We start from the raw sequence: 22,248 nt of genomic DNA on the forward strand, positions 1-22,248 counted from the left end.
CAATGATGGTGCGCCGGCCCCCTCCTCGCTTCCTGTCATCGGAGGACGTCTTTCCCTCTTTGCCGAGGAGTGGGCCAATATTTCCTCAGATCAGTGGGTTCTGGACCTGATCAGAGATGGCTACAGAATAGAATTCAACGCCCCAGTAAGAGACGTGTTTGTGGAGTCCCGATGCGGTTCTGCCGCCAAACGGGCGGCGGTAGAGGAGACTTTGCACAGTCTGATTCAGTTAGGGGCTGTGTCCCCGGTACCTCCCGCCGAACACGGCTACGGCGGATAATCCATCTACTTTGTGGTGCCGCGAAAAGGTGGGTCTTTTCGCCCTATTCTGGACTTAAAAGAATTAAACAAGTCCCTGAGAGTGCGGCATTTCCACATGGAAACCCTGCGCTCCGTCATTGCTGTGGTACAGCCAGGAGAGTTTCTCACGTCTCTAGACCTGAAAGAAGCTTACTTGCACATACCAATTTGGCCCCCGCACCAGAAGTTTCTGAGGTTTGCGGTGTTGAGAAAACATTTCCAGTTCCGGGCCTTGCCTTTTGGTCTCGCCACAGCTCCCCGAACCTTTTCAAAGGTAATGGTGGTAGTAGCTGCTTTGCTCAGGCGAGAAGGGTTTCAGTGTGCTCTCTGGGTCAATGTGCTGTTGCCTGGGTCTAGGGAGTGTGACATCATCTGGGAGGGCCTTGATAAGGAAGTGGTGTTGTTTCCTTCAGAGCCTTTGCAACGGTGGTGTTTGCTTTAGGTAGGGTGGTGCAGTGTGCACTTCTGACTTTGTGTCTAGTTTCCCTGCTTGCTTTTGCTAAGGTCCAGGTTAGTGTTAGTGCAGTGTGCACTGGTGTCTGTGTGTTTAGTTTTTCCCTTGTGGTTCCCCTGGTTTTCCCTCTTGGTTTAGGAAGCACCTTGATAGTTTGTGTCTACCTTGCTAGGGTAGTGCTTAGGAAGCACCTTGTTAGTTTTGTTTCTAGCTTGCCAGAGTAGTGCTTAGGAAGCCCCTTGTTAGTTTTGTGTCTAGCTTGCTAGAGTAGTGTTTAGGAAGCTTGTTAGTTTTGTGTTTAGCTTGTTAGTATAGGGCTTAGGAAGTCCTTTTGTTAGTGTAGGCCTAGGAGTGCCCTGGTTAGTCCAGTTCCTTGGAGCACTGCTGTCTCTTCTGTTTCCAGTCCTGGTCTCTGGGTCATCTGGTATCCGGTAAGTCCTGCCGGCCACTCGAACCCAAGGGCTCAACCCTTGGGGGGGGGGGGGGGTAGTGGCCAAGCGCAGGTGAAGCTGTACGGACCAGTCCAGTGTGCTCCAGTCCAGTGTGTTCCAGTCTGGTGCGCTCTAGTCCAGTGTGTTCTGGTCCAGTGTGTGTTCCAGCCCTGTGTCCTCCACTCCCTGGGATTGCAGTCCAGTGTTCCCCAGTCCGGGGGATTCCAGTCCGTGTGTTCTGGCTCGCTGGGCAGTGCCTGCAGTCCCTGCCGGTGCCGGTGTGCTTTCCCAGCGTTGGTTGGTGGGTTTTGCCTGCTGCTGTCGCTCCTCGGCAGCAGCCCAAGGGCTCATGTTTGCTCCAGAGCCTGGCCCCGCGGGCTCTGAACCTGAGAACCTGACAGATTGCAAAGGCCATGAGCCTGGCAAGAACCCTCACCCAGCTGACCCAGCTGGGATCCAGCTCCATCATTGTTCTTGATCCTTCTATGACTCTTCGTCAGTATCGTGGGAAACTTTTGTCTCATCCTGTTTTGAAGAAGACCCCTGAAGCGGCAGCTGAGAGAAAACGTGTCCGGTGGCTTGAAATCGCTGAAAACCCAATTTCAGATATGGACCCTTTTATCACGCTCGCTGAATATCGCCGCAGACTGGTCTTGAATCCAGCTTTGTGGGATACTCCTGACGCTGTCGCTGAGAGGAGATGTCTGAGAAGTTCCACGCTTTGGGCCCAGAAGGGATCCAGTCCAGTCCAGCTGCGTGTCCAGTCAAGTCTACAATTCCAGTTCAAGTGGCGCTTCCACTCACGCCTCGGAGCCTAGTCCGAGGAGTGCTTCGAACCGAGCCTCCTATCCCAGTTCAGATGGCGCTTCCATTCAAGCCTCCGAGTCCAGTCCGAGGGATGCTTCTGACCGAGCCTCCGAGTCCAGTCCAGAGGGCGCTTCGAACCGAGCTTCCTATCCCAGTTCAGGTGGCGCTTCCATTCGAGTCTCCGAGTCCAGTCCGAGGGATGCTTCCGACCGAGTCTCCGATTCCAGTCCATGCAGCGCTTCAAGCCAAGTCTCTGCGTCCAGTTCAGGTGGCGCTGTCTACTGAGCCTCCTAGTACCAGTTTGGATCCCAGTTCCAACCCCATTTTTGAGCTGGATCCGTTTCTGACGCTCCATGATTACCGTGTCAAACTGTTGTCTGATCCAGCCCTGAAGAATACTCCTGAAGCTGCAGCGGAGAGAAGGCGTGTCTCCTGGCTTGGGTTCGAAGAAAACCCAGTTTCTGCTATTGATCCCTCTAATAAGCTGTTGTTTTACCGCTTCCAACTCCTCTCAGAGCTAACTCTGCGGGATATTCCTGAAGCCCAAGCTGAAAGAAGGTGGCTTCCTGACTCTGCCTGCCAAGCTTCTGAGTCTGTTTTGAGTTCCAGCCCAGATGCTGAGTCCAAGCCGAGGCCCAATTCCAGCCAAGTTCGGAGGCCTGTCCGAGCAGCGCTTCTAACCGAGCCGCCAATCTCAGTTCAAGTAGCGCCTTCAGTCAAGCCTCTGAGTCCAGTCCGTGGGACGCTTCTAATTGAGCCTCCGATTCCTGTTCAAGTGGCGCTTCTGGCCGAACCTCCGGTCCCAGTTCAAGTGGCACAGCCAGTTAAGCCCCTGAGTCCAGTCCAAGGGACGCTTCTGACTGAGCCTCTGATGCCAGTTCAAGTGGCTCTGCTAGCCAAGCCGCTGCCAAGTTCCAGTGGCAGCCAAGATGCTGAGTCTGGAGCGAGTTGCAGCAGTGGCAGCCAAGATGCTGAGTCCGGCGCGAGTTGCAGCAGTAGCAGCCAAGATGCTGAGTCCGGAGCGAGTTACGGCAGCCAAGATGCTGAGTCTGGAGCAAGTTGCAGCAGTGGCAGCCAAGATGCTGAGTCTGGAGCGAGTTGCAGCGGTGGCAGTCAAGATGCTGAGTCTGGATCGAGTTGCAGTCCCAGCTGGGATGCTGAGTCTACACCGAGTGATGAGTCCATGATGAGCGCTGAGTCTACACCGAGTGCAGAGCCCAGCCGAGATGCTGAATCAGAATTGAGTTGCAGCTCCGGTCAAGATTTTGAGTCCGGGGAGAGTTGCAGAACTGGTCAAGATGCTGAGTCCGGTGAGAGTTACAGTCCCGGCCAAGATGCTGAGTCCAGTGAGAGTTGCCGTCCCGGTCAAGATGCTGAGTCCGGGTCAAGTTGGAGTTCCAGTCCCAGGCAAGATGCTGAGTCTGGGTCAAGTTGCAGTCCCGGCCAAGATGCTGAGTCCAGGTCAAGTTGGAGTTTCAGTCCCAGGCAAGATGCTGAGTCTGGGTCAAGTTGCAGTACCGGCCAAGATGCTGAGTCCGGGTCAAGTTGGAGTTCCAGTTCCAGGCAAGATGCTGAGTCGGGATCGAGTTGCAGTTCCAGTCAAGATGCTGAGTCCGGGTCAAGTTGCAGTCCCGGTCAAGATGCTGAGTCCGGGTCAAGTTGGAGTTCCAGTTCCAGGCAAGATGCTGAGTGCTGGTCAAGTTGCAGTCCCGGTCAAGATGCTGAGTCCGGTGTGAGTTGCAGTTCCTGCCAAGATGCTGAGTCCGGAGCGAGTTCCAGTGCCAGCCGAGATGCTGAGTCTACACTGAGTACCGAGTCCAGCCAAGAGGCTGAGTCCGAATTGAGTGGCAGTTCCGGCCAAGAGGCTGAGGCCAGATCAGGTTGCAGTCTCAGGCAAGATGTTGAGTCTACTCCGAGTTCCCATTTCATCCAAGATGTTGACCTCCTTCTGAGTTCCAGCTCCAGCCAAGAGACGAGGTCCAGTCTGAAGTCCAGTTCAGATTCCAGGATGGGTGTGGGCTCTAGCCCAGTTCTGGCTGCTACAGTGGAGTGCCAGGAAGTCAAGGAAGTTGTGGACTCCTTCAGGAGATGGTTCCTGTTGAATAGAACTCCACTTGTTGCATCCAAGACTCTGATCCTGCCTAGCAGCCGTCCTAAAGAGCCTCATGGCGGCCAAAGCCACACTGGTATCCAAGTTCAAGATGTACTTGTTACTTCCTGCCCAGCCATCCAAATTTATGTTGTGAAACCCATTGGGAGATTTCATCACAGTTACCCATGGAGACCAAAATTTTCTTTGGAGACCTGGAGCTCCCGTGGGGACACGGGAGCCTTGAGGGGGAGGTGCTGTTATGATTGTGGTCATAACCCCTCTCAGACTTACCTTTTTCCTGGTGGTCAGCTTAGCTGGCTTCTGTTTCTTTTGTCTGTCCTTTCTGAGCTAGCTCTCTCTCTCTGTGCTGGCAGCTTCCAGCAGCATGGGGCTAATTGTTTCACTTTACTACAGCTGTGTGTGTGGACTGAGTTAGCTCTAACTCTCTTTGGGTGTACTGGCTTCAAGTGCTTCACGGTGCTGCATTGGTGTGGGTTGGGCCTCTATGGGTTTCAGTGTGCTCTCTGGGTCAGTGTGCTGTTGCCTGGGTCTAGGGAGTGTGACATCATCTGAGAGGGCCTTGTTAAGGAAGTGGTATTCTTTCCTTCAGTGCCTTTGCAACGGTGGTGTTTGCTTTAGGTAGGGTGGTGCAGTGTGCACTTCTGACTTTGTGTCTAGGTTCCCTGCTTGCTTTTGCTAAAGGTCCAGGTTAGTGGTTGTGCAGTGTGCATTTTGAGTTGTGTTTAGCTTTCCTGCTTTTCCCTCTTGGTTTAGGAAGCACCTTGATACTTTGTGTCTAGCTTGCTAGAGTAGGGCTTAGGAAGCACCTTGTTAGTTTTGTGTCTAGCTTGCTAGAGTAGTGCTTAGGAAGCACCTTGTTAGTTTTGTATCTAGCTTGCCAGAATAGTGCTTAAGAAGCATCTTGTTAGTTTTGTATTTAGCTTGCTAGAGTAGTGCTTACAATGCTTGTTAGTTTTGTGTTTAGCTTGTTAGTATAGGGCTTAGGAAGTCCTTTTGTTAGTGTATGCCTAGGAGTGCCCTGGTTAGTCCAGTTCCTTGGAGCACTGCTGTCTCTTCTGTTTCCAGTCCTGGTCCCTGGGTCATCCGGTATCCGGTAAGTCCTGCCAGCCACTCGAACCCAAGGGCTCAACCCTTTGGGGGGGGGGGGGGTAGTGGCCAAGCGCAGGTGAAGCTGTACGGACCAGTCCAGTGTGCTCCAGTCCAGTGTGTTCCAGTCTGGTGCGCTCTAGTCCAGTGTGTTCTGGTCCAGTGTGTGTTCCAGCCCTGTGTCCTCCAGTCCTGGGGATTGCAGTCCAGTGTTCCAGTCCTGTGTCCCCCAGTCCGGGGGATTCCAGTCTGTGTGTTCCGGCTCGCTGGGCGGTGCCTGCAGTCCCTGCCGGTGCCGGTGTGCTTGCCCAGCATTGGTTGGTGGGTTTTGCCTGCTGCTGTCGCTCCTCGGCAGCAGCCCAAGGGCTCACGTTTGCTCCAGAGCCCGGCCCCGCGGGCTCTGAACCTGAGAACCTGACATTACCTGGTGGTCTATAGAACAGGATAATGTTTAGGTGGTCGTGTAGGGTTGGTTGGTTGATTCTAACTGAAGCAATTTCGAGTTGGGGAAGCATGGATTCGGCTGTTGTTGTGACGGTGAATTGGGATCTATAGATTATAGCTATGCCTCCTCCTCTTTTTCCATTCCTTGTCCAGTGGGTAATTTTGTACCCTGGAGGGCATAGCTCTAAAATTATGGGTTCTTTGAGGTCTTGGATCCAGGTTTCGCTAATAAATAAGAAATCGAGATTGTCTGTTGTGATCCAATCGGTTAGAGTCGTAGTTTTGTTAACTACCGATCTGACATTTATATAACCCATGTGTATTAGTTGGTGGGGTTCGGTTGGGGTCGAAGATGTGATGATTTTTATTAGTTGTCTGTCCTCCTGGTATTTGAGTTTGTTTTGTCCCTTTTTTTTCCTTTCTGTTGGTTGTGTCCGTAGGTGGTAGGTTTTCCATTCCATTTTTTAATCTTTTGGGTGGGTGTATTGTTTTTGGGTTGTGTGCATGGTTTGTGTCCTGTAGGTAGATCATTGTCTGTGAGAGGAGTCGTCAGTGCATGGTGGATTAGGGAGAGACAATAGATGATTAGGAGTAATTTGTTAGTGTTCATGTTGGCGATAGTTTGTATAGTGCAGTTGGAGCGAGCGTAGGTTAGTGTTCAGTCCTGCAATTTAGTGGTGATTGGTTAGAATTTGCAGTCAGTCGTGTAATTCAGTGTACGTACTTACAGTCCGTAGTACAGTTCAGTGTTTTGCAGATTGGAACAGAGGAAGTGGTTAAGGTCAGCTTTAGCAATTTACAGTTTTGCAAGTCAGTGAAATGCTATGAGATGTATACAAAGCATTTAAAAAGCATTTAGAGGTCGTCAGACAGTTCAATAGTACAGTTCTATATAATACAGCAATACAGGCCTAGAGCAGTCAGCAAGTTGATGACACAGTCCGTATGTTACCATGTGGTCTAGAAAAAACAATCAAGGTGGATAAGTTCTACCTCACTGTACTCTAGGTCTCTCCTCTAATATCCTGCTCAATTTTCTTTCTTCTGCACCCTACTCGTTGGTCACCTCTTCGCCTCTCTTCCACATTACCTGCACACAGCCATAGGCGCCGACTCCGTGGGTGCTGGAGCACCCCCAATATTTTTAGCACCGGAAGTTCCCTTCGTTCCAGCCAGATTAAAAGTCCCTCCGATTCCAGGGCCCATCCTCCGTCCCTCCCTCTGCCCGTCCGAATTTTAAAAGCCCTCTTTTTACGTCGTCAGTGAAAAGTGTGCACTGCAGGTTTCTTTCTGGTTTCTTCAGCCTTCCTTCCTTTCTGTCTCTCGGCTCTGGTCCTGCCCTTGCGAAAACAGGAAATGAGGGCGGGACCAGAGCCAAGAGACAGAAAGGAAGGCTGAAGAAACAAACCTGCAGTGCACGCTTTTCACTGAGGAGGTAAGAAGAGGGCTTTTAAAATTCGGACCGAGGTAGGGGGGGCCTTGGAACTCGGACAGTAGCTTGCAGACTTTCACAGGATTTCCTATAAAATACTCATTCTTAATATCCTACACCCTAGGATGCACTCTGCAATCTTCACAACTTAACCAAGTTGTGGTACCTTCTTTCAGACGTATTTGTTTTGACTACTAAAGAACTAGGATCTTCAGTGTCACTGGTCCTTCTCTTTGGAATGCTTTACCTTCCCATTTATGCCTAGAGAGTTCCTTCGATAAGTTTAAGATCACCTTGAAGACATTTTTCTTTCCTGATGCCTTTAGCTAATGTCATAAAGCCCACACTTCTGCAGCCTGCTGTGAGTTGTCTCCAGATCACAGCCCTTGGGTCAGATCTGTAGAACTATTATTTTTCTCTGTCTTATCAATGATGTACTTCTGTTCATTTTCTTGATAAACCTATTTTTGAATTTGTAAACTGCTTTGAAAGGCTCCTCTAGAGCAGAAAAAGATCTGCACGGTCCATCTAGTCTGCCCAACAAGATAAACTCATATGTGCTACTTCTTGTGTATACGTTACCTTGATTTGTCTCTGCCATTTTCAGGACACAGACCGTAGAAGTCTTGCTCAGAACTAACCCCACCACCCGAACACCAGCCTCGCCTCCCAATCTCGGCTAAGCTTCTGAGGATCCATTCCTTCTGCACAGGATTCCTTTATGTTTATCCCACGCATGCTTGAATTCTGTTACCGTTTTCATCTCCACCACCTCCCGCGGGAGGGCATTCCAAGCATCCACCACTCTCTCCGTGAAGAAATACTTCCTGACATTCTTCTTGAGTCTGCCCCCCTTCAATCTCATTTCACGTCCTCTCGTTCTACCGCCTTCCCATCTCCGGAAAAGATTTGTTTGCGGATTAATACCTTTCAAGTATTTGAACGTCTGTATCATATCACCCCTGTTTCTCCTTTCCTCCAGGGTATACATGTTCAGGTCAGCAAGTCTCTCCTCATACGTCTTGTAACGCAAATCCCATACCATACTCCCCCCCACCTATGCAATCCTCAAAATTCAGCAGTGGTACTGCATTTACATTCATGAAATATGAAGCTATACAAATAGATGTAGGACAGTAAAGGTTACCACTGTATATGTATTTTCAGTGCTGCCAGTTCTACAGATATTGGCACTGAATATATGTAAAATATTTAAAAGTTAAGGCTAGGATTTTTTTTTTTTAAACACTGACCATAGGGTTTAGGATCCTGAAAGGCTTTTTCAATATGACGTTTAAATTCAACTCAAAATTCAAGTGGTGAATACGGCAATTTTCTTTTTGTTTTGAAAATGGCCAGTTGCTGTATGTTTCTGTACTCACAGTATCTACCTTTTTGAGCCATTTTCAAAACAAAAAAAAAAAGCCCAAATGAAAAATGCACAAAATCAAGCCATTGGGATGTAGAAGGAGCCAGCGTTCTTGGTATGCTGGCCATGCGGACATCCCAGCAGAGCAGTGGGGCACCCTGGGGTGCACTGCAGTGGACTTCACGGGAAATGTCCCAGGTACACATCTCACTGTTACCACCTTATGTTGTATGGTAAGCTCTCCAGGACTCACCAAAAACCTACTGTACCCAACGGTACACTACTGCAATAGCCCTTATGGCTACACGTGTAACCTATATGTGGGTACAGTGGGTTTTTGGAGAGTTTTAGAGGGCTCACACATTCTACTACACGTATAATAGGTAGAGTGGGATATAGACCTGGGTCCCCTTCTCTACAGTGCACTGCACCAACCACTAGGCTACTCCAGGGACCTGCTTGCTGCTCTGATAGGACTAGCTATAACAGAGGCTGGTATGCACTTTCTTCCACATTTGGGGGGGTGGGGGTGGTGGTGGCTGGGAGGGGATCACTGACCACTGAGGGAGTAAGGCTAGACATGTTGGGGGAGGGGGATTGAGGTTTATCCTTGACCTTTGTACCTGCCCGTCAAGCAGACAATTATTGTCTCTGGAGAGATGTAAATGCCAATATGGATATTCCATAGTCATCCCGAAACTGTACGTCTAGCCCTGTCTTTAGCCGTTTTCAAGTCCAAACTCAAAACCCACCTCTTTACCACTGCTTTTGACTCCTAACTCACTTACCCTGTCCTTTATCCTCACCTCTTTATTCCCTTACCCTTAATTGTTGTGTCTGTTTATTCCCTTACCCTTAATTGTTCTGTTTACCTGTCTTATCTAGATTGTAAGCTCTTTCAGCAGGGACTGTCTTCTGTATATGGTGTACAGCGCTGCGTATGCCTTGTAGTGCTATAGAAATGATAAGTAGATAGATAGTAGATAGGGAGGAGGGAAGGAGGGCCTGGAACGCGGAGGGAGGGGGAAGAGAGAGAGAGAGGAGAGGTGGGCGGGGAGAGGAGAGGGGGGGGCGGAGGGGGGCGGGGAATGCACCACCTGTAAAAAAAAAATTTCAGCACCCCCAATCATTTTGAAAAGTTGGCTCCTATGCACACAGCCATGTGCAGTTCCAGCCACAGCAGCACTCCGGAGCACCCTCAAGCTCTAGATCTCGGACTGGGGTGGTCTGAGCGCTGCTCTCGGTGTGGTCTGGCTGGGTCGGGGTAGCGCTGGTGGCCAAAGATGAGTCAGCTCTCGTCCGCCGTCGGTTGGATCACTCGATCTGCAGACCGATCGCCTCACTGGTCAATCGCCGGCGCTGCCCGTCTCTCCACCCGGTGGGTTGCTCGGGTCGGGCTCCGATCTCCGTACGGAGCGTTCAGGAAACTGGACGAAACCCCTTGTAAGCTGCACGCAAGCCACTGCGTGTGAGCACGCGGAACAGCGCTTTGCTGTCCAGGGTTTCTCACCGTGGCTCTCGTGCTCAGCCCTCGTCTCCCTGGATGTTTCTTCAGGTCCAGTCCTTCCTGTGGGTGCCCCTTTCTCGGTCCGACTTGGTCCTGGGCAATCGCCGGCACCGCCCGTCTCTCCACCTGATGGTCTATGACTTTTCCTTTAGGAAGCCGGCCAGACCCTTTTTAAACCCTGCTAAGTTAACCGCCTTTACCACATTCTCTGGCAACGAATTCCAGAGTTTAATTACATGTTGAGTGAAGAAAACTTTTCTGAGATTCATATTAAATTTACTGCTTTGTAGCTTCATTGCATGCCCCCTAGTCCTAGTATTTTTGGAAAGAGTAAACAAACGATTCACGTCTACCTGTCCCACTCCACTCATTGTTTTATAGATCTCTGTCATATCTCTCCTCAGCCGTCTCTTCTCCAAACTGAAGAGCCCTAGACGCTTCAGCCTTTCCTCATAGGGAAGTCGTCCCATCCCCTGTATCATTTTCGTCGCCCTTCTCTATATCTTTTCTAATTCCACTATATCTTTTTTGAGATGCAGCGACCAGAATTGAACAAAATATTCGAGGTGCGGTCGCACCATGGACCGATACAAAGGCATTATAACGTCCTCATTTTTGTTTTCCACTCCTTTCCTAATAATACCTAACATTCTTGCTTTCTTAGCTGTTGCAGCACACTGAGCAGAGCATTTCAATGTATCATCAACAACGACACCGAGATCCCTTTCTTGGTCGGTGACTCCTAACGCAGAACCTTGCATGACGTAGCTATAGTTCGGGTTCCTCTTTCCCACATGCATCACTTTGCACTTGCTCACATTAAACATCTTCCATTGACCTGCAACGCATAATTAAACTGTGGACTCAGTTTCTGGAGAATGTGGTCAAAGCAGCTAATATAGAAGGATTCAAAAGAGGTTGAAAGTTTCTGGAGGAAAAGCCCATAAATAGACTTGGGGGTTTCATTGCTCATCACTGGAAAATGAATAATGAGAAATAGATCTGCTTTTTTGGATCTGCCTGGCACTTGTGACCAGATTGGCCAAAGTTGGAGACTCGATGGAGCTTAGCCCAGCTCAGCATATTGTATAAATCTGCAATCCATAAAATGGTGGACTACTGTGTAACTCCTAAGATTCCTGCCCTTCTATCTGTGAAGCAGAGTCTCCCCAACTCTGTAATACATCAAGGTAAGGTCATCAGGAGTTCATAGGCAGAATTCCAGCAGAAGTTCTTATCTAACATTCCACTTGCAAGCACAGCAACAGGGAGGGGTGAAGAAGGAGGTGAAACAAGCCCTAGGGCTATCGTGCAGATTTGTGCCTGTGGGTTGTGAGATTGGTTTTGCAGGAACAAATATAGCCAGATGTTGTTTTTAGATAAGGGGGGCACCGCAGAGACGTAAGAATTGGCTAATGGTGAATCTCTTCCTGTGAACTTCAGGATCAGGTAATGCCCAAATTAGTTTATCTGGGGAACAAGCACCCTGAAGGTTTAGCCTTGCATCTTGCAGCCTGTCTGAAAAGAGCAGTTATAGGGCTAAACGATATCTATGTACAAAGACCAAAAGGTGCTTTTAAATATCAACTTCAATATAATCATATATTCTGTATTCATCCCTGGTAGTGATTACCTTGGAAATGTATTCCCAACAGGGAGGGGGTGGAAAATTTACAATTTATTTATACAGATTTTTTATTGAACTCGTTAAACTGCTGTTCTCCTACAGTACTATACAATGCTCTGTTTTTATTTATTTAGAAAAAGATGACCCTAAGAACAGTAATGCAGAGACACATAAATGGAAGCTCAGTGAGAAGCCTGAAGAGGAAAAGATGTTCTCAGAAAGAGAGAAAGAAGAGACTTCGTCCTGTTCTGACTGGGGAGAAAAGGGAAAAAATCAAAATAAACAAAAACCTTCAACAGGAGGTGAACATTGTACCAGTAATATCACACAAACAGTGGAAGAACAGACAAACCCAATGAGAGTTCAGAAATGTTTGTGTGATGGATGTGAGATATTCCTTAATGATCATTTAACTCTGAAATCACATCAGAGATCCGATACTGAAGAGAGACCATATACAGGTACGGACTGTGGGAAAACCTTCAGTCAAAAGAGAGAACTACAGCAACAGCAGAAAACATGCATAAGAGAGACCCACTGTATAGGTTCTGAGTGTGGGAAAGATTTCAGTAGGAAGAAAGAGAAACATGAGAACAATAATACAGAAACTAGAGTGTGTACAACTACAGTAGATGAGAAAACCTTTATCAATAAAGGAAGCGTTACAAAATACCAGAAAAATGACACTGATGAGAGATTATCTGCATGTTCTAGTCATGACAAAAGCTTCAGTCAGGAAGAAAATGTCATAAGAAATACAAAATTCCACCCAGAAGAGATACTAGTTTCAAGTGCTGAATGTAAGAAAAAATTCAGCCATAGAGAAACATTCACAGTTCATAAAACTCCTCAGAGTGGTGAAGAATCAATGACTACTACTAAACCTGAAAAAGTCTTTTGCAGAAAGACAGACCTCTCAAAGTACCAGAAAATTCAGAAAAATGAAAGCTTGTGTACTTCTGCTGACAGTGGTACAAGTGCTTGCTGGAAAAGAAACCTCCCTATGCAGAAGAGAAACCACAAAGGAATGAAACCACTTAACTGTACTGAGTGTAATAAAAGCTTCAGTCGGAAGAGAAACCTCACAATACACCAGAGAATCCACACAGGAATGAAACCATTCATCTGCAGTGAGTGTAATAAAAGCTTCAGTCAGAAGGAATACCTCACCAACCACCAGAGAATCCACACAGGAGTGAAACTGTTTATCTGCACTGAGTGTAATAAAAGCTTCACTCATAAAACAAGCCTCACAAAACACTGGAGAATCCACACAGGAGTGAAACCATTCATCTGCACTGAGTGTAATAAAAGCTTCATTCGGAAGGCAAACCTCACAGAACACCAGAAAATCCACACAGGAATGAAACCATTCATCTGCACTGAGTGTAATAAAAGCTTCACTCATAAAATAAGCCTCACACAACACCAGAGAATCCACACAGGAGTGAAACCATTCATCTGCATTGAGTGTAATAAAAGCTTCATTCGGAAGGCAAACCTCACAGAACACCAGAGAATCCACACAGGAATGAAACCATTCATCTGCACTGAGTGTAATAAAAGCTTCACTCATAAAATAAGCCTCACACAACACCAGAGAATCCACACAGGAGTGAAACCATTCATCTGCATTGAGTGCAACAGACGCTTCAGTCAGAAGGTACACCTCACAAAACACCAGAGAATCCACACAGGAATGAAACCATTCATCTGCACTGAGTGTAATAAAAGCTTCAGGGAGAAGGGAAACCTCACACAACACCAGAGAATCCACACAGGAATGAAACAATTCATCTGCAGTGAGTGTAATAAAAGCTTCAGTCAGAAGGGAAACCTCACCAGACACCAGAGAATCCACATAGGCATCAAACCATTTATTTGCACTGAGTGCAACAGACGCTTCAGTCAGAAGGCACACCTCACAGAACACCAGAGAATCCACACAGGAATGAAAGCATTCATCTGCACTGAGTGTAATAAAAGCTTCAGTCAGAAGGGAAACCTCACAATACATCAGAGAATTCACACAGGAATGACACCATTCATCTGCACTGAGTGTAATAAAAGCTTCACTCATAAAATAAGCCTCACAGGACACCAGAGAATCCACACAGAGATGAAACCATTCATCTGCACTGAGTGTAATAAAAGCTTCTTTCATAAAATAAGCCTCACACGACACCAAAGAATCCACACAGGAATGAAACCATTCATCTGCACTGAGTGTAATAAAAGCTTCAGTCAGAAGGTAAACCTCACAAAACACCAGACAATCCACACAGGAGTGAAGCAATTTAGATGTTCTGAGTGTGGTAAAACATTCATTGACAAGGAAACACTTACTATGCACCAGAATAGCCATTGAGTAGTAAAACCATTTCCATGTACTGAGTGTGGCAAATGCTTCAGGTTGCCTGGTGTACAGCCCTGCGTATGCCTTGTAGAGCTATAGAAATGATAAATAGTAGTAGCAGTTGAAGAAATACGTGATACAGCACCAGAGAATACACACAGGAGTGAAGCTATTTAAATGTACTGAGTGTAGTAAAAGCTTCACTGAGAAGGGAAACCTGACAAGGCACCATAACTTTTACATGAGAGTGAAGTCATTTACATATAGTGAGTGTGGGAAGAGCTTCATTGAGAGTGAAACACTCGCCATACACCAGAGAATACATTCAGGAGGAAAACTATTTCTGGGCACTGACTGTGGCAAAAGCTTCACAAAGAAATACATGACAATACACCAGAGAATCCACAGAGGAGTGAAGCCTTTTGCATGTACTGAGTGTGGTAAAAGCTTTACCATTTATCTGCACTGAGGTTGAAGAAATACATGATACAGCACCAGAGAATCCACAGAGGAGTGAAGCCTTTTGCATGTACTGAGTGTGGTAAATGATACAGCACCAGAGAATCCATACAGGAGTGAAGCCATTTAAATGTTCTGAGTGTGGTAAAAGCTTTACTAAAAAAGGAACACTCAACAGACACAGGAGAATCCACACAGGAGTGAAGCCATTTACATGCACTGAGTGTAATAAAAGCTTCTGTTAGAAGGTAAACCTCAAGAACCTATGGAAATGATAAGTAGTAGTAGTAGAAACTACTGAATGATCCACACAGGAAGGTTCCTGCACTCTCATATTGTTTTGGTATTTCAGACTGGCCTCTTAAACACCTGCAAAAACTAGGGGGCCCTTTTACTAAGCTGCGTAGACGCCTACAAACACCCAGTGTGCATCAATTTGGAGTCATCACCCGGCTACTGCGTGGCCTGGGCAGTAATTTCGATTTTTACGTGTGTCCACTATGCGCGTCAGAAAATTATTTCTATTTTTGGTGCATGGTGGAAACCAGGCGGTAATCGTCATTCTACGCACGTAGACCATTACCACCCGGTTAACGCTTGCGACCCTACCACTAAGTCAATGGGTGGCGGTAAAGTCTCAGGCCCAAAATGGACGTGCGCCAATTTTTATTTTGATGAAGTCAAGGACTGCTTTATGGAGCAGCTGGTTCAGGAACCAACAAGAGGGGGAACAATTCTAGACCTAGAGCTTAGTGGAGCATGATCTGGTTCAGGAGGTAATGGTGCTGGGTTCACTTGATAACAGTGATCATAACATGATCAGATTTGATATAAGCTCTGTAGTAAGTACACGCAGGAAATCCAATATGTTAGCATTTAACTTTCAAAAAGGAGACTATGATAAAATGAGAAGAAGGGCGAAAAAAAAAAACTTAGAGGAGCAGCTGCAAAGGTCAAAAATGTACATGTGGGGGGGGGGGAGCAGAGGAATATGGCTGAGAGGACACACGAGAATCTGCTCTATCATGTGTAAGAGGTTTGAGAGGAGTCCACTTCAAGGAGGGCGAAGGCAGAGGCAGAAGGAAGGTGTGCTCTTGAGGAAGATCAAATTTCGTTCACATTCCTTATAAACATGGAATTCGCCTCCTAGTGGCCAAAAGACCAACCAGCATACTAACTAGGAGTAAGAACTACCATCCCCAGAACCCACCCTTAGGCAGGACTCTCAGGAGATAGAGGGGGAGGGGCAGGACTGGGAGATGAGGATCAGCTGCGAGAACTAGGTGGGGAGGAGGCAGTAGAGGAGATGGGGGAGGAGAGCATGGAGGTTTCAGTTCTTGCACAGACTCCAGATGGCATGGTGAAAGGTTTCCTGGCTGCAGTTCTACCTGAATTGTTTAAGATTGGGGAAGTTTGGGAGGAACCTGTGGAGGAGATTAGTACAGCATACTACACAAGGACAGAAGGTTGTGCCTGGAAAGATTGAATTGTGATTAAAGCTCCTTAAAAGAGGAGACTGAGACTGTGTTAATGAACTGATTGTGAAAAGTGCAAGTAGCCAGCAAACTACCTGAGGACAGAAGATAGTGCTGAGGAAAGTTGGACTGTGTTTAAAATTATTTGAGGCAGGAACTTAAACTATATGATGGGGCTGGAGAAGCTTCAGGTGTGGAGCTGTCCTGTGATGATGAAGCTGGAACAAGAATAAGAATGTGTGATTTAACCTTTGTAAATAAAAACCTTTTCACTTATAAAAGTATTGGAGCCTCTGCCCGTTTTGTTCAACTACTACCGTAAGGACAGCTGGTGCAGCGGTTTACTGAAAGGAGCTGCAGAAATTGAAGGTCTGGAGTAAGACCAAGATTGTAACCCGAGTGTCCTGGAGTGCATAGAATCCTTCAAGCTGAACAGGGTCAACCCTGGCTGGTCGGTGGAAGGGAGACCAGGTGACACATGCCTTCTAAGCATAAGGGTAAGGTGAGGTTTTATCCCCCTGAAACCACCTCTACCCCTCTTGGTCAACTAAAGTTACTACTACTACTACTTAACATTTCTAAAGTGCTACCAGGGTTACGCAGCGCTGTACAATTTAACACAGAGGACAGTCCCTGCTCAAAGGAGCTTACAATCTAAAGGTCAAAAAGTGCAGTCAAACAAATTGGTGCAGTCTAGATTTCCTGAATAGAGGTATGGTGGTTAGGTGCCGAAGGCGACATTGAAGAGGTGGGCTTTGAGCAAGGATTTGAAGATGAGCAGGGAGGGGGCTTGGCGTATGGGCTCAGGGAGTTTATTCCAAGCATAGGGTGAGGCGAGGCAGAAAGGGTGGAGCCTGGAGTTGGCGGTGGTGGAGAAGGGTACTGAGAGGAGGGATTTGTCCTGTGAGCGGAGGTTACGGGTAGGAGCGTAAGGGGAGATGAGGGTAGAGAAGTAATGAGGGGCTGCAGATTGAGTGTATTTGTAGGTAAGTAGGAGAAGCTTGAACTGTATGCGGTACCTGATCGGAAGCCAGTGAAATGATTTGAGGAGAGGGGTGACATGAGCATATCGGTCTAGGCGGAAGATAAGACGCGCAGCAGAGTTCTGAACGGATTGAAGGGGGAATAGATGGTTAAGTGGGAGGCCAGTGAGGAGTAGGTTGCAGTAGTCAAGGCGAGAGGTAATGAGAGAGTGGATGAGAGTTCGGGTGGTGTGCTCAGAGAGGAAAGGGTGAATTTTGCTGATGTTATAGAGATTTGTTTGTACTCCCGCAGCGGGCAGGAAATGAGGGTGAGATCCCAGCTCAGCACTGGACACAGGGAGAGTCCTTGCTTTTGGGAGAGACATCTTTGTCCCCTTCAGACCAGGTTGCTCCACTGCTCTGACAACACCACGGAGAAGGCTGTGAAGACTCCGAAGAAAGATGTGACATCTTCAGCAGCCACTGTGGGGGATTCTCCTGGGTCAAGTCACTGGTCCTTGTTTCTGACTATCCCTCTTTGCTGGATGGATATTTTGTTTTGTTCACCTACTGGCACCTTTGGATCGTGTGTTTCCTTTTACCTTCAGGCGGGTCTCCCTGCTGGATAACCTGTACCCATTTGTTTTAGGATCGGCCGAGACAAACTGTGCAATAGGCTTACTCCTAGAGATCTCGCTCTTTAATTTACTTAAATAGTCACCCAAAGGAGGATTCCACTCACCCTCTTTGCTCAGAAAAATCACAGAGTCTGTATCGTGATAAAGACAACACTCTTGAAAAGCATAAAGAACCCTGTACAGTTCTAACCTGCATGTGCAGTTATAAATGAGGTTATGAAGATGTTAGTGTTAGTGCGCCAAAAATGAAGTTACCACCGGGTTAGCGTCGGAGCCCTTATCACCACCTCAATGGGTGGCGGTAAGGGGTCCCCACTGCATGGCCACATGGTAAGAGTTCTCTCACAGCAATGTGTGTGTGTGTGTGTGGGGCTTTTACCAGCTATGGGAAAAAGGCCCCCACCGCTACCTCAAGGCCCTTTTTCCTGCCACTTAGTAATAGGACCCCCTAGGGGGTCTTTTACTAAAGGTTATCTCAAGTTATCTGTAGCGGGTCCCATTTTATTCCTGCCCATACCTGATTTCTGGCCTTAAATTGATCAGGTATCCCTCTTGGAACGCCTATAGAGTCTAGATAGACAGTGTCATCAAGATGGTTAGGAACATGTCTTTTGACATGAGATACCTGGTGAGGGTAGGCAATAACAATGGGTATAACTAATTGGACCAGAGCACATATACCAGACCATTAGAATGGCAATATGGGATATAAAATTTTGGTTCCGCAATACCACCATAAATCAGAACGTGGGATAGAGAGGCGAGAGAAATTAAGCATTGGGAGGTCAGAAGGGTTAAAAGTATCAGAACAATGGGTAACATTTCCTCAAAAGCGAGAATATGTCTGGGTAGTGTAGTGTCGCAAGCATATAGAAAAGGTCAGATTAAAACGCACACCAAAAGGAGGATACAAGGAATGAAAAGCCAAAGGTGGATACAAAGAGTAAATAGACTTGCATGAAGCTGAAATAGGGCGTTTAGAAGTAAAAGACAATAGCATACACAAAGAAGTATTATAATGCTGTCTGAAATGAAAAGGAAAGGAAACTAATTGAGGTGCAGGACAAGGTCTTGTACACATGTAGCAGTCAGAAACCTTAAGGGAAGAAGCAGTGTAGTGCAGCCAGTGTAACCATGTATTAAAATCTTCATATCCAGTCTCTTGGAATATGGTATCCTGAACAGAATTAGCATGAAGAATTTGGCGATCATAGTGGGCGTATGTGGTTTTGGGTAACCAGGGTTCAGGGGTTATAGGTGGGTCTGTAACCCTGATCCGAAAACGGATCATAGGATCACGACCTGTACTATCAATAGCTAGGGAATAGGTACGAGTCAAAGTCTGGTCAACATTATTAAAGGTGAAAAAAACAACAGGATGAGCAGGCTGTATAGAGAGAGGTGTGATCAGCAGAAGAAAGGAAATGTTGATGCCTCTGTACAAGTCGTTGGTGAGGCCCCACCTGGAGTATTGTGTTCAGTTTTGGAGGCCGTACCTTGCGAAGGATGTTAAAAAAATGGAAGCGGTGTAAAGAAAAGCTACGAGAATGGTATCGGATTTGCGTTCCAAAACGTATGAGCAAAGACTTGCTGACCTGAACATGTATACTCTGGAGGAAAGGAGGAACAGGGGTGATATGATACAGACGTTCAAATACTTGAAAGGTATTAATCCGCAAACAAATCTTTTCCGGAGATGGGAAGGCGGTAGAACGAGAGGACATGAAATGAGATTGAAGGGGGGGCAGACTCAAAAAAGATGTCAGGAAGTATTTTTTCACGGAGAGGGTGGTGGATGCTTGGAATGCCCTCCCGCGGGAGGTGGTGGAGATGAAAATGGTAACGGAATTCAAACATGCGTGGGATATGCATAAAGGAATCCTGTGCAGAAGGAATGGATCCTCAGAAGCTTAGCCGAAATTGGGTGGCGGAGCAGGTGGGGGAAGAGAGGTTGGTGGTTGGGAGGCGAGGATAGTGGAGGGCAGACTTATACGGTCTGTGCCAGAGCCGGTGATGGGAGGCGGGACTGGTGGTTGGGAGGCGGGAAATACTGCTGGGCAGACTTGTACGGTCTGTGCCCTGAAAAAGGCAGGTACAAATCAAGGTAAGGTATACACATATGAGTTTATCTTGTTGGGCAGACTGGATGGACCATGCAGGTCTTTTTCTGCCATCATCTACTTTGTTACTATGTTACCATGTATCCTGTAATGACAATGTTAACAAAACTATGTAAGCCACATTGAGCCTGCAAATAGGTGGGAAAATGTGGGATACAAATGCAATAAATAAATAAATAAAATAAAGCAGGTTCAATGCAGCTTACATAGTAATAGGGATTACATAGTATAGACTTCGCGCCTTCTGTCTCGCTGCACCCTACGCCTGGAATAAACTTCCTGAGCCCCTACGTCTTGCCCCATCCTTGGCCACCTTTAAATCTAGACTGAAAGCCCACCTCTTTAACATTGCTTTTGACTCGTAACCACTTATATCCACTCGCCTCCACCTACCCTCCTCTCCTCTTTCCTCTACACATTAATTGATTTGTTTGCTTTATTTTTTGTCTACTAGATTGTAAGCTCTTTGAGCAGGGACTGTCTTTCTTCTATGTTTGTGCAGCACTGCGTACGCCTTGTAGTGCTATAGAAATGCTAAATAGTAGTAGTAGTAGTAGTGATAGAGAAAATATAAATTGAGTAAAGCAGAATAATAAGAGAGATAGGTAGATAGATAAAGGTAAGGGTGAAGGGGGTAGGAGAGGTATAAACAATGGGTAGGTGGCACTGGAGGATGGGTAATGGAGGCGGGAGGGGGGATGAGCAAGGGGTAGTAGAGCACGGGAGGAGGGATAGTGGGGGCGGGAGGGGGTGGGACAACGTGATAGGGATAGGGACATTTGGTGGTTGATGTAGTCTGTATCGTTGTCATTGTCTCCTGGATATGTATTGGGTAAATGGGTTCATAAGATTAGTGTTACGTCAGTGCTTTCCTCGCCCTCTGGTGGCCAGAACGGGTGGCTGCTATGGACCATCACCCGTTCCAGATTTCAGCTGAGTCCGGTCCGGATCTTCCAGGCTGCCAGGTTTGCTTGTGTTGTTTGAGCCTGCACAGCACCCGTAGCTGCCTGGTGATTGCAGCAGCTGAGCCTCAACTGCTTCTGGGCTTATTAGCCATCTTGAGACATTTTTGCTTTGCCTTTGCATCACCTAAGGCCCTGGTATGTGGATGCTTGTTGCACTTCAGCCTGAGTTTTTTCTAGTTCCTTGCCTGATTCTGTTTAGTCTTTGTATATCTTAACTTGTACTGTCCTAGTTTTGATTCTTACTTGTTTTTCTGTGTCTAGTTCTGGGTTCTCTGTGTTTCTTGTATTTTAGTGGCTGCTCTGCAGTTTTCAGTTCTGTGGCTTGTTAGTGTTCTGTTTTCTGTTTAATGGCTGCTTGCAGCTTCCAGTTTCTGTCCCCTAGCGTGTCCATTCTCTGCCTTGTGTTGTGTTGTTTATCTGTGTTCCTAGCCCAGTTTCCTGCCTTGCTGCTCATGTTTATTCCTTTTCCCTCTGACCCTCAGTCCCTGTGCTGCCTAGCTGTAATCGAGTCCTGCCCTGTCCTATAAGTCCTGCCAGCCACCAGCAGCCATGGGCTCAACTCCTGGTGAAAGGTGTCCATGTGGAGGTGAAGCCTAGCTCTTTAACAGAGTTCTGCCTTGCCTCTGGTGTGGGGTGGTTTTGCCTGCCGCTGCTGCTCCTCGGCAGTGGCCCAAGGGCTCACAAACCTAGCTTCCTGCTTTGAAAACGTGACAATTAGTTTGGGTCATTTGGGTAGGCTTGCTTGAACAGATGGGTTTTTAGAGATTTCCGGAAGGGTAGATAGTTACTAATTGATCGGATAGGTCTGGGGAGAGCATTCCAGAGTTGGCTTCCTAAGAAGGAGAAGTTGGATCCATAATAGGTTTTGTATTTGAGTCCTTTGCAATTGGGGTAATTGCAGGCTGAGGTAAGTTCGCGAAGTTTCAGACATGTTTCTGGTTGGAAGGTCAATCAGATTAAGCATATAGTCCGGAGATTCAGCGTGGATAATCTTGTGGATTAATGTGTGGACCTTGAATTTGATTCATTCTCTGATAGGAAGCCAGTGAAGTTTTTCACAGAGAGGTGTTGCGCACTGAAAACGAAATTTGCCAAAAATGAGTCTTGCCGCCGTATTTTGGGCAGTCTGAAGTTTTTTCAGGATATGGGTCTTGCGGCCAAAGAAAATACTATTACAGTAGTCGGCGTGGGTAAGTACCGTGGATTGCACCAAGTTCTGGAATATTTTCAAGGGGAGATACGGTTTTACACGTTTCAGCATCCACATCATGTTGAACATTTTATTTGTAGTAGATTTTGCGTGATTTTCGAGAGAGAGGTGATTGTCTAATGTTACTCCTAGTATTTTCAGGTTGTCGGATATGGGGATTGTGATGTCGGAAGTATTAAGATTAATTGGGAAGAGCGTGGAGTGTTGAGATGAGAGAATTAGGCATTGTGTTTTCTCTTTGTTTAAAGCTCCGCCCTCAGTATTCAATATCTGTCTTTTAATTAACAGTGCATTTTTATAATATACAACTGCAATCCACAAAACAAAAGAACAAGTTCCCACATGCCATCTTTTTCTTTTGATCTAAGCACAGGGGGAGAAAAAAAGATTTTAAATGCTCCCAAGTTTCAGCCTAATTCGTGTTTAGTGTGGGTTATAAATGTAATAAATAAGTAAATAAATTGCTAGATAGAAACACTGAATATTGATTCTC

The 22,248-nt window shown here is 46.8% G+C and overlaps 1 protein-coding gene across 1 annotated transcript; it reads left to right on the plus strand.

Moving 5' to 3' along the window:
* Positions 1-4,157: 4,157 nt before the first annotated feature.
* Positions 4,158-13,557, plus strand: LOC115460444 (gastrula zinc finger protein XlCGF26.1-like; the record flags this gene model as incomplete). Its single annotated transcript, XM_030190212.1, has 2 exons — positions 4,158-4,178; positions 12,667-13,557. Coding segments are annotated over exons 1-2 (912 nt in total), but the record flags the coding sequence as incomplete, so codon positions are not given.
* Positions 13,558-22,248: the final 8,691 nt, after the last annotated feature.

Source organism: Microcaecilia unicolor, chromosome 1, assembly GCF_901765095.1.
Source record: "Microcaecilia unicolor chromosome 1, aMicUni1.1, whole genome shotgun sequence".
In the NCBI taxonomy this organism is placed as follows: Eukaryota; Metazoa; Chordata; class Amphibia; order Gymnophiona; family Siphonopidae; genus Microcaecilia; species Microcaecilia unicolor.